The 12,898-nt window shown below is 38.1% G+C and overlaps 1 protein-coding gene across 2 annotated transcripts; it reads right to left on the bottom strand.

The window, feature by feature from the left end:
• Positions 1-2,568: 2,568 nt before the first annotated feature.
• Positions 2,569-11,922, bottom strand: LOC110064000 (QRFP-like peptide receptor). Of its 2 annotated transcripts, none has more exons than XM_089290712.1 (2): positions 11,783-11,922; positions 2,569-4,342 (listed from the first exon to the last, which is right to left on the bottom strand). In XM_089290712.1, exon 2 carries the CDS (start codon positions 4,294-4,296, stop codon positions 3,265-3,267), a length of 1,032 nt encoding a protein of 343 aa, XP_089146838.1. In that variant the 5' UTR covers positions 4,297-4,342; positions 11,783-11,922; the 3' UTR covers positions 2,569-3,264. The 2 variants fall into 2 exon arrangements, with proteins under 2 accessions (XP_089146838.1, XP_020626662.2); XM_020771003.2 differs by lacking the exon at positions 11,783-11,922 and adding an exon at positions 8,812-9,597.
• Positions 11,923-12,898: the final 976 nt, after the last annotated feature.

The following is a 12,898-nucleotide window of genomic DNA, read 5'->3' as shown; positions in this document are numbered from 1 at the left end:
TGGAGCATCTCTAAACGCGCGAGAACTTACAAGAGAAAAGAAAGTTGATTTGGGCCAGAATCTCCAACCTAAGCATTGTCCAAATCGATAGACTTCCACAAGTGAAATAAATTTGTGTAGATTTGGTGGAGGGCGAAAACTAGCATTTTTAAAGAGCCCCGTAAGCATAGGTGGGGATCCCCACACCAAAAACGTCAGTTTGGCGCATCGTTAGACGCGCGAAAACAAGTGAAATACACGTGTGTAGATTTCAGAAAGGGCCAAATCTAGCATCTTTAAAAAGTCCAGTAGAATTAGTTTAAAATCCCGACACCAAAACCGCCAGTGTGGTCCATCTCTAAACGCGCGAGAACTTACTAGCAAAAAGAAAGTTGATATAGGCGAGAATCTCTTGCCCAAGTACTGTCCAAATCAATAGATTTCCACAAGTGAAACATGTGTGTAGATTTGGGGGAGGGCTAAAAGTAGCATCTTTAAATAAATATAAGAAGTTAAGCATTGGTTGGGATCTCCGCTCCTAAAACGCGAGTGTGGCGCATCTCTAAACGCGCGAGAACTTACGAGAGAAAAGAAAGTTGATAGGGGCGAGAATCTGTCACTTTTAAATTGATGACGTCACAAGTGGTACAAAGAGCACGACCATTAATTACGCATATATGCGTAACTGGTATTCAAAGGGTTAAAAATGATGCAAAGTTGTCAATTTTAGTAATTTCAGTTTGAAGAAAAGGTCCTGTTAGTACCTTGTTGTTACTTGATGAAAATTTTGCGGGGTTTGTTTTACCAGGGCGCTTCATGACGCCTCCTGGAATAAGCTATACCTTCCCTAGTTGAATCGTCATCAGTTTATCGTACGTTATTCAGGTTATTGATTGGAAAAACAATTATACTTTTGAACCTTAGTTCCTCTATTTTAAGGGATTGGGGGTGGGTTCACTTCTTTCGAGGTCGTTACGTACGGACTTTTACGATTCGTTGCGTGTACGAGCCATTGACCAAGCCATTGGCCAAGCCATTGGTAGCCGTGCATGATCACCTAAAGCACCGACAATCTACCTTAGCTCCATGTACTAAGTTTCTCCTCGAGCTTTTTTTTTTTTTTTTCTTTTTTGTTGCCCTCGGCTGTGTAATTGTGCGATATTTTGTACACAATAACTTCAATTGCCGAGCATGAAAAATACTGCATCATTGCGGGATCACTTGATTTATCGGCATTTCCCGGTTTTGTCCGCTCACGTTTTTTTCCTGCCTAAGTCTCTCTTCGCGTGTGTTTAGACGTGATCAGATATATAATGACCTTGTTTTGTTCCAGGTTATTGGCGTCGGTGGAGTCCGCCATCACTTGAGAGCATCGGGAATGACTCGAACGCACTATTTACTTTTAAAGCACTGTTAATATCGTGACTTCATTTTAAAGCTTGTCTCATATTCCATCGGCCCTTTCTGGTTTATTTTTTATTTAATATCATCGGCATGTCACTGAAACATATTAGACGCCTTTCCTGGCCACAAGACGAAGATCCCTAGTGAGAGTATGTAAGGAATGCTAAGAAAATTTCCTACCATTTCTCTGCGGTACTTACAGCAGAAGTCCCGTGCGTCCCGTCATGAGGGGTCGAACCAGGGACGAATAAGCGGTCCTACGAAAGTTTACAACAACCAAAATTTATAAACTGACACGTCGGGATACTTTTTTTAGCATTATCAACCAGCATACGAAACGCCAAGTTCTGTATTAAAATACGTTGGAATAAAATGTTTATCACCGCTGTTTGGGTTATATTCTAAATCAAGCTACGATGGCCTAAGAACAAGAGTTGATACGACTATCAACCAAATTTGAAACGGTGCGGTAGAGGTGCTGTAGAAGACTTTTGGGGGAAGGTGAATTAAGGCGAAGGGGAACCCGTACTCAAGCCTAAGTATGGCTGCTTCCCCAACAGTTCGATCGTCGTTCCCCAGTGTTCCCGATTTCATTATGCTCTTGGGTGGAACCGAGTGTTATTTTAGTATGGAACTGCAATCTTATACGGTAAAATATCCCGCAAAAGAACGCAACACAACGACCTCGGTTATCTACACATGTGCGGGTTGCTCGCGTGCTCCTGGGATATATATGCGTAGCCGGGTTCTATTTTCCCCAACTTTATCATGATTATAGCATGACTTCCAAACAGTTAAAATGCAAAATAAACATTTTTAAAATCAGAGGGAACATGTATATAATGGTCTTGACTTGTCAACACTTACATTTACTACACGAGCGCATCGAATATAACCTGAATCGCTGTCATCGTGGGTTGCGTATGCGCATTACTATATTGATTTTTCTAGTTCTAGTGCGTATCAAGCATGAGTGAAGGTTCGTCATACTTTTTTAGCAGTTTTTTGGCCAAATCTCCGTGATAGTGCAGTTCAATTGCGTCAGACTAATAAGAATTCGAAATTTTTTAAGTCTATAAGTCTATGTCATCAAATACTGACACCAGTATAATGCTTCCATATCTATTGCATGCAATGCCGGTTAAACGTAAATCGTGTGACGAGAACGAAGAAACAAAGACAAGATTGCATCATAGCACAAGAAGAATAGCTTTATTGTGAAGTACCAAGGGCATGAAATGCGCTGACCAGCTCCAGATTTTACACAAATGGCAAAAAACGTCGTGTTCCGCAAACAAGGCCTTAAATGTGCTTTTTAATTACCCTTATTAACATTAAATTTGCTGATATTTTATATTAGCCGTTACTTGTTTTCAAATGGCAGGCAGCCCGTCGATGTCAATGAAGAACGATGTCAGTTTGTGGAACGTCTCACTAATACTATCAAAGACTTACAACATATTATCAAGCAGCCACAATGCAATTAATCATGATGAATTTATTATGGTTATATACTGTTGTGTTGTAAGGCTTGTATTAAGATATTTTATATTATCTATATTTTTCCAATTATTTCTTATTTCTTATTAATTATTCTTTTTTTTTTTTTTTTTTTTTTTGCATGTCTTAACAGAATATGGTAGCTTCAATATGAAGTCATTGTTACAATGAGGCGACGTAGTGAAGTCCCGTCTATGGTTGATTGGTAAAATTGAATTAAATGATAAAAGCCAATTACGACAAGTCTTCGACATTCATCCTGTCCTGAAGGAAGGTGTTTCACAAACAAAAAAGTTCCCATCCGCCCAATGATCACACGATGATCCGGCTATACTGACAATCAGAAACACTTTGAGAAAGTGGCATGTGTTTCTTCTCGTTCTAGACTGATTGGTATTGATCAGACTTCAACGTAGCATCAGGTGTGAGTTGCAACCTGTTACCAGGACACTCTCTATTCCCGGCATTGTTTGTCAGGGTATTTCTGGGATCTACCGTTGCCGTTCGTCGCAGTGAACAAGGAGAAAAGAGCAGCGACTTGACACAACTTCTGAAACGCTTGCTCTGGAAACAGTAAATAATCGGATTCACGGACGAATTTAAAGTCACCAGGACTACCGTTGTTGTATGTACTACTCCACCGTGGGAGTTCAATCCGTAGAAGTCCAACACATAGACAATTAGGTTTGGAAGCCAACAAATCCCGCACACAATTGTCACTATGAGTGCCATTTTCGTGACCCGCTTGCGTGACTTGATCACGGCGTGTTGCGTGAGTTCCACGGGCTGTGATGTCTTCACCCACAGTTTAATGACCACTCGTGTGTACAGAAAGACCATGATACTTAGCGTGATGATACCAAACACAATAAGCCATCCCAAGCTGTAAGCATTCATATACCAGCCCGCTGGCCAATCCTCGTAGCAAAAATCTATAGCCTGATCATACTTCACCAGCACAAACAAGGGAAGATTCCAGATAACCGCAAACAGCCAACAAGCTGGAATGATCCATTTGAGTTTCGCTTTGGAAATGCGTCGCTTTTCATCGTACGGATAAAGTACAGCAAAATATCTTTCAAATGCAATAGCGATGAGTGACACGACAGACACCACGCCTCCTGTCCACACTAGGTTCCCTCCAGTTAGGAACTTACACAGGTAGTCACCAGTGAGGCCTCGTGGATGCTTATACGTGTGTAGGAATATGTATTGAGGAGCTATGAAGATGGCGACCATCATGTCAGCGCAGGCAAGGCTAACAAGCAAATAGTTCATGGCGTTCCTCATAGACCTGTTACGTAGAACAATTAAGCAGACTATCGAGTTGCCAACGAGATTTACTGTAACAATTAGCGAAAAGGCCACCCGAAGACCGATCTGCGCCGGTTCAGAGTATGTGAATAGTGACATCACGTGTTGTAGGATCAAACGGGGACGAACGACAAGGAAAACAGATCTGAAAACAACAGGAACAGATTAAACAATGATTCATAAGCTATTGTGATAGAATAACGCCTCTTCTAATTACATCACGCTTTCTTGAATACACTGGCTTTAAGCCTCGCATTTAGGAGTTGTGCGCAAATATCACTTCAGTTTCCACTCCTAGTATAGTTCCACTGTTTAAGGAGTATACTTATTAAAGATTAAAGATGTATTGACAGACAGACACTTGACCAGATGGTACGCTCCCACCATCGCAAAAGGCGAACTTTATAATAACTTGTCAGACAAAAAAATTCAAGACCCTGGAACTCAAGCACAATAAAATAATTTTCTTCATACGCATGATTTTCTGGCCCAAGAATTAGAGAAATTCAAGAGATATTTACAAATAATTGAATCTAAAACCTTTTTTAAGACAATACTACAACTGCAACATTGAACAAGTGGTCTATTTTTTCAACGAAGACGTTTTACTTTAAAATCAGAATTTTCAACTTCAGTATTTGAACCATACTGGTATAGAAAACACAATATATTTGCATTTTAGGAATTTGGACGTCAGTAAAATAATTCTAGCAGAGAAGAGCACAATTCATTCTAAGTTTTTAAAGTACAGTTTACCTGTTTAGAAACTCAGGTCTGCTCCAAAAAGATTAAAATTTCTTTTAAAGTGGAAGTCACTGAATCGGCTTTTCTAACGACTTCAATCAATTTATGTTCAGTTCAACGACTGTTGTTAGAGGACATGCAACCCTTAACTTGTTGATGCATTGAAGAAAAAATAAAAACCTATCAGCTTAGCTAATATCTGCTTCTAAAATTCAACCAATAAAGTGCGAGTAAAGTTTACTTTAAAAGGAACAGTTTTAATCATCGGAGAGGTAAGGCGCCTCAGGTAATTCTTGTAATCCTGGATCTTCGATACATTTGCGACATATCTCTTCCAGTGTTTGAAGAAGCTTACCATAATCACTTGTAATTCAAAAAAGGTGATTTAAGTTAAGTGATAGCATCAGCGCTACTTGTGCGTGGCGTTAATTATATCATTATCATTATTGATCTATTATCATAATACTTGCTGAGTTCCATAATGTTAAAAGCTTCTTCCTTTCACTGTATCCTCACAAAAAAGGCACACAAATGATATGTCAAATGTGAGGAGGTCCAAACACCTATAAGCTTTCTCGTTTCTTTTAATTCTCCTTGTCACTTCAGTTAAAGTTTTTTTCTTGCATTTTTGTCAAATTCTTTTGTGTGGCAACCAGCAAAATATGGAAAAAACATAAATAAATAAACTCATTTTGATTTTTTTTTCCATTGATTATTTCTCTCTATTTTATTGATTATTTCTCTCCCACCATTATTGATGCATCGTAAGATACACCGCGGCTGATAAAGAATAAATTAAAGTTATAGCTAAGAAAAAGTGTCTTGATCTGCTACCAAAATTCTTTGAACTGAACCTAAACCAATAAATAGCAGTCCAAATACGCGGGGCGAATGGACAAACATTGCTATAAATGAACGTGACGGCATCTTTCCATCTCCTTGGGGTCGGACAAAAGTTGTAAAATATCAAAGACAACCGGATGTAATTAATATTGAGCTGATATCGTTGAAGGGCACGTCAAAGATTTCAACAAGCACCTATATCTACATGCCATAGATTCTGTTGTTGGGCTAATTGGTCACTAAGTCGTCTTTTCAGTGATTGTATTAACCGACTGGTAGAGAAATAGGTAGAAATGTGTGCTTTCAACCACAATAAGGCGGGGGGTGGGGGAGGGGGTTGGATCGCCCTTTTGAGCATTAAACTGTACCGACATAGCACAAATTAAGGTGTTTTTTATGGACCAAAAGGCAAGTCGACGTACGAGTTCGACGCCAATGGCCACGGCAATTCCATCAAACTGATTTCTTCGTAGACTTTAATCAAAACATACCTAAAGGGAAACTTTATTTGTGTACAGACGGCAGTTTGTCGAAAGGCAGACATGATAGGAGGCGTGTAAGCGGTCCTGTGGTCACTTTCTCATGCTTTCGTTTACAGCGCCCTGTGCTGTCAAATGCCGTGGGAAATTTTAGGCAAAAATGATTTTCTTGGATTTCCTTTGAAAAACATAACATTATTTCACCTGCCTTTCGTCATTCACAGATCAAGAGAAAAACGGCAAGCAAGCTCACGAAATTACCGTTTTATTAACAAAACAGATCTATGTTGTATTTAGTAATATAAACGGTTGGAACATGATCGTCTGATTAGTCAAACTAAAATTAAGGGAACTGATAGACCTACTACTGAGATATGTCATCAGCTTGTTAATATTTTTTAACATTTTGCAACAGCAGTCTTTTCTGGCTGGAGGTTAGGTAAAGTTTAAAGAAAAATTGTTTTTAAAAAGTAAGTTCATAAAACACTCTAAAAATTATTGTTTCGCGATAAAAATGCTTCAAAAAATGAGAAGCAAACAAGCAAATTCGTAAATTTTAGTAAGAAAACGATATAATTAAGTTGATTCTTAAAAGCTTAATTAATTGAACTTTTTCTAATTTGTCCTTTAGCAAATTGCTTCTTCAAATATTAACTTGTTCTACTTAATATTAGTGACAATTGCCGGGCGTCCAGCATGTTACGTCATGGCCACAAAATCACTCTCTGTCGAAGGACGTGCATGTTTGTCATTATAGAACGATATCGCGATATTGCAGCCTAGCTTTGTTGTAGCTACAGTGGTGAGGGAAGATTGACCTGTGCAATGATATTTTCCAGGCTATTTCCAACGAAGGTGAAGAGAAACGTATTTCTTGAATTATTATTCATTTGATATGTTTTTTTTTTGTTTTTTTTTTTGCCACACATAGGGAACAATTGCATCGAAGAAAGAAGACAGAATCAGAGACAGGAAGCGGAGAGAGAACCTTAGAGGAACCATGAAGCTTAAGATATTAGACCTTTCATTCCAAAACTTGTTAAAGCATATTAAAAATTGGATAAGACCATGTAATGTACGTAAACAATATGACAGCCTAATATGTTCTAAGTTTCAGTACTGAACTCTTAAAGTTTAAACACTTGCCAAGTTTGTCCAATCATCTGTTGAAACTATATATAGCGACAGTGTGCTAGAATAAACACGAATGGACACGTAAGGCCCGTTCCAAACCTCGGCGCTCCATTCATGCGCCGAACCTAACTGATGAGTTAAGGACGGCAGGAGAGCGGCGTTTGAATCAGTTTGGCTCGGCAGGTTAGTTTTGGTGCGGCAAACAACATTAAATTCGGCAGGGTCTGCCGCACTATGCGACGTTGGAGCGGCAGCTGATTCATACGGCGTTCTCCTCATGTGTCGAACCTAATGCATAAATTAGTGTAATGTATTTTTCATATAAAGGGACTCGTGATTGGCTTAAAATTGAGTGGCGTGACCAGTCATGCAAGAAGCTCGAAGTCGTCGCTAAAAATAAAGACAAAAAAATGCTTTCGATTTGTGAGAAACGGGACTGTATAAGCGAGTTTCTTTAGCGCAAATTCATTTTTTACTTTTTCTTCGTGATAAGAGCCTAGTTTATGAGATTTCCCTTTAACAAGTGGAATTAACTGGGAGAAAACCCGTCTAAATACAAACACTGAACCTTGAGTTTGAATTTGCTTCCCTAAATATTGCTATAACAGCGAAATGTTAGTCACAGCTTTTCCATTTGGACAGAGTTCTTGAATTCAGAATGCGTATTTTCTCGTCAAAAATTGTTACCACCGGCTTCCCGAATTAAGTTCGACGCAAGTACGCCGTCTGAACCAGCCGTCGCTCCAAAGTCGCTCTAAAGTCGAACTTAATCAAGTTTGCTTCGGCACATGAGTGGAGTGGCGTTTGGACCGGGCCTAAGTGAGTTATGTAAAGACCTGAAACACGTTTTCATCGCACGGTTAAATAAGCTTCTTGAGAATAAAAAAATCATCAGTTCTAGGCCGATTACAGAATTGAGCCTTAAACACAAAAAAAAAAGGAGGGAAAGTTCGAGTTGATTTTGAGTGGATTTATACCAAAACAAATAACCTAACATGTACACGAAAGTAATAATAAAAAGAAAAATAACAATTAACTTAAAAGAAAATAATAAATGTAGTGACAGACGTGAAGGAAATGAAATAAAAGAAAACTACGGTTGTAAAATAAACCAAAGACAAAGAGGCCACAGATTAAAAATTAATATATTACAACTGTTGCGGCATTTATCAGAAAGTTAAAAAATTCTTATATAAGGCCGGTGTCATAAACAGTAAATAAGAATGGCCATCCCCGTGAACTCGGCAGTAAACCGATTTTACTGAGCAGAATCGAATTCGAGTAGAATATAAGTCGTTTTCAAGCAGAGGTGGCAAGTATTACGAGCGCAAAACAGGGAAATTGTTAAAGAGTACAGTTTAACACAACTGTAGTTCTGAACTGACAAATTAACCAGATTTAACTGATAACTTACCAAGTTTCATGTAAAGTTGAACAATAACTCGCCTTCATTAGATTGTCCTGGTCTAAACTTAAACCCCTCGGTTCCTGACCACGTTTCACCCTAATCCGATGATTTCTCTTATACGGCTACTTCCTGCACCTACACAAGTCGCGCACCAGATAAAGTTTGATTGATAACTTTGCAAGTTACTGTTGTTCGATGCTCAGCTAAGACGAGTTTTGGCCGGCTATCTGAGCCCTAACTTCGAGCGATCGATTTCTACACTTCTTCTCGCGTTTGCAAATGTGTGATGATATTAGTTCAGCCGCGTTCACCGACGTATTGCGCATGGAAAGTTTGATGTCTGTTGTGATATTTGTTTTAAATTGGAACATTTACAATATTGGCTTAAAACAGTAAACTCTGTGGTTTGTCATTTTTGCATTTTTAATGATTTCCTCCTGCAGAAGAAAACGCCTTTTTGCTTTGTCTTTTGTTCTTGTTGTTGTTGTTCCTGTTGTTATTGAAACAGAGACATTTTGCGCACACTTGCTTTAGATCGGCTAGAGGTTAATTTAGCGGATTTCTGTACATGCAGCCACACGTGCAATTTACACACTGTTTGGCTTTACTTCTGTCGTCAGTTCCCATCGAGTTGCTAACTCAAAAGCACCTGCCCTCTGCGATGGCGATATAGTAAACAGCAATGTGCTTATTATGAGTTCAGCCTGAAAGGAAATACACATTAAAAACCTTTTCTTCTCTAACTCTGCTATAACTTTATAAAAATATAAAACTACTACTGCACGAGCTGTTGATGGAACAAGCAAAAAGAATTTACACTTTGATCATAAAGGCATGGTTTCGTTTAAATTTCTTTCTTTTCCCTATATTGTTTTCCATTTTCGATGTAAGCTTTGGAAACACTCACTGCCTGTTCGGATTTCTCGTTCTACCAAACTTCCACTAATGTTTTTCTACGACATCTATAGAAACAGGGAACATGTTTTCTTTCTCTTAAAGGTGATTTCCAGTCCGTACTGCCCACTCTCGAGAGTTTGTTTACTTTTTTTGTTTTGTTTCAAGTAAGACATCACAAAATTTAAACATTTCGCAGCTACTTATATGAAGTAAATTCAAAGTTTCATGTCAAGCGCCATTATCGATGCGAAGCGTTAAAGTTTTGCTTCGTTTTTTCTAATATCACTTGATGAAACAACTTCGCAGTTGTATAAATCAGTGAAGCTATTGGAAAAAAAATTGAAAGGCCTCAAAGATACGGTATGTGGTTCGTAACGAATAACATCGATTCGCGTTTCTAAACATTAGGGTGCAGAGACTGCGCAGTACGGACTGGAAATCATCTTTAAATGTAAACAGACGACTTTTCAGCTTCGCACTCAATTCATCTTTCGTGAGAGGCCCTCTTTAGAGTTACGTAATCACCTTGGAATATTTTGGGTTGATTCTGACGTCAGCAGCCGCAAAATTCGCCCCTACCACTGACTAAGCGCGAAAACACTCTGAATGCTGAAATATTTTAAACTCGATTACGTAATCTTCTCCCATACATTTCCTGCTATGCAGTCAGCCTTGAGTTGTGTTCTTCTTTTATATCGGTCTTTATTACACCATTGTACGGTGTATCGCCGCTCGTATTTTCACTTCATACTTGTTTCTCACTCTGCAAAAAGCTGTTTATTTGTCTTATTGCCTTAGTGTCAAATTATGCGTTATCGCCTTTCGGGATTAGCCTTTTTACAGTATTTATCCGAAAGCCTTTTAGAACCCTTTTCAGCACTAACATCATAAAAAAATAATTCCTCTTACATTACTGCCATAAATATTTCCTCACACGGCATTAATTCCATCAATCCAACTCGAAAGTGAAAGTTGCAAGACCTAACACGATGACTTGAAATGTTTTCGAAACCAGGTTAACTTATTTCGTAAAGCTACCCAAAGGACATCGTCCTGTGGCGAGAAGGATGAGTTAACTTACTACGTCATTTCACCTCATTCATTGCTTTTCTTTACACGAGTAGCTAGTGGCATTGGAAACAAATCTTAATCAATTATTCCTAGTCAAGTGGGAAGCCTTTGAATGATAATGAAGCCATGTTGACTTTCGTTGCGCTACAGTAAACATAAATAATTTAAAAACAGTCATTTAAAAGCATATTCTAACCTGACAAACTATTCTGTACCGCCCTGGCAGATATGAATTTCCCTCATTGCACATGTTTAGGTTTAATTCCATGAAACTTATTTCTGATCAGAAATTGAAGAGGTAAATAACAGGATATTTTTCCTCTGTGATTTGCACGATTGATTTTGTTAATTAAAACCTCTCAAATACGTTTGATCGCCAAGCACATGTTAATTTGCTTTTAGAAAAGCATACTTTTGAGAGAACACGGTCAACGCTATGTGATTTTTCCACCGATATAAGGCCGATTCATCCGTTTCTTCTTACTAAGGGACAAAATTGATTTTCAAACCCGAACTATGCAAATTTTACACGCCAATGGTTTATGGACTTATAAATACGGCAAGGCGCATACGTGAGTGCTGTAAGTTCATACGCACTTATCCCTTCCGTGTTTACAAAGAAAGAAAGAAATTTCGTTGAAAAAATTAACGGCAGCAAAGTTTAAGCTCAAGCAAGGTTAGAACCCACAACGAAGAAGTTTCAATATAGTGTTTCGAGTTATCAAGTTACGAGAATCGATTGATTTAGATACAAATTGAATCGCACCCTTAATTCCAAACCGAATTAAAACTACGTTTGTTTTTCGAGTGTAATAAAACTCAGCGACTCTACAAAAAATTGTTTGTTGTAGGATTGACTAACCAAGATTTACATGAAACGAAGCAGAAACTACAAAGTCAGTCATGACGAAGCAACTTCTGTACAAGATAGTAAATCAAACGCAAATTGAATTAACCCTTTTACTCGTCATTGATCTTATTCTTTCGACAAAGAAAACCTCTCACCTACCTTTGCGGTGAGAACTTGAAGATAAACTGCAAAGTAGTTGAGAGTGGCGAAATCCTCGCAGTAATCAGACATCCAATGCGTTATTCCGATAAGCACTTACGTTTTGTGTGGCATCGCTGAAGTTATGGAGAACTGTGTCCGATGGTTGTTCCATGGACCATAAAATTTATTAATCACATTTTTTTATTCCGGTTTCAAACCCGCGGTGTGAACCATTGATTGGACAACAGAAGGAGTTAGAAGAGGACGATCGATCACTTCAATGTAATGACTATACAATTAGTTTACCCCTTAGAATTAGTTCCTTTCACATCTGTACCGCTTTAAGTGGCGTACTTTTCTTTTAGTTCAAAAACTGCGTCAGCAAACCTAGCCAATATTACTAATAAGTAAGCTTGGAAGCCTTTCAGTGATCGAGCTCATGCTACACACGAAAATAAAAATTACACACAATGAAGTGCTTGTCTATTTGTTTTGGTTTAATGAAATGGAAAAGATTACTTTCAAATGGTTTTTTGTTGTTCTTTTGGTGCGCAGAACCCTTCTAGAAGCTGACAGTTTATCATAAAAATATCATTCTATAGCAGTTGAACCACAAAGATCGTCCTTAAATATATATATATATATATATATATATATATATATATATATATATATATATATGTACACTTGACGACTCGTTTGTTTATACTAGATTGTTAGTCCTCTGAGCGTCTTCAAAAGACCTTTCTTGTAGATTAGACACCATAACAGACTGATTTTCTTCATGTTATAACCAATGGACTCACGTTTAGCATATTTCATTAATTAAGACTTGAGACGCTCCTCCTACGAGAAAAATTACTCGCATTTGTGACCGGTTTGACCGTGAAATGTATTTTTCTGGTTATGCAACGTCAGCCAAACGTGTGTGGGTTTTTTTTTTCACGGTTGAGGCCGAGAAAGGTGTTGGTTTAGCTTTCATATTTTTTCTACTTAATGCCTTTTTGACGGTCTCAAAAATTTAGAAAAAATGGCTAACAAAAAAACGCATCACCATAATGGTTAATGTCATATAAGTGAGTGTTTTTGAAAAATTTGGATAAAAAAAAAGTGAGTTAAAAACTGTTTTTAGCC

This window comes from Orbicella faveolata, unplaced genomic scaffold, assembly GCF_042242905.1.
Source record: "Orbicella faveolata isolate gen_17 unplaced genomic scaffold, um_ofav_v1 contig_2, whole genome shotgun sequence".
NCBI classification, from domain to species: Eukaryota; Metazoa; Cnidaria; class Anthozoa; order Scleractinia; family Merulinidae; genus Orbicella; species Orbicella faveolata.
Note: the sequence above shows the minus strand (reverse complement) of the source record. Positions and strands in the feature narration are given on the sequence as shown.

Coding starts and splice junctions, on each gene's coding strand:
- LOC110064000 (XM_089290712.1), bottom strand. CDS start 4,296: ATGTCACTATTCACATACTCTGAACCGGCGCAGATCGGTCTTCGGGTG.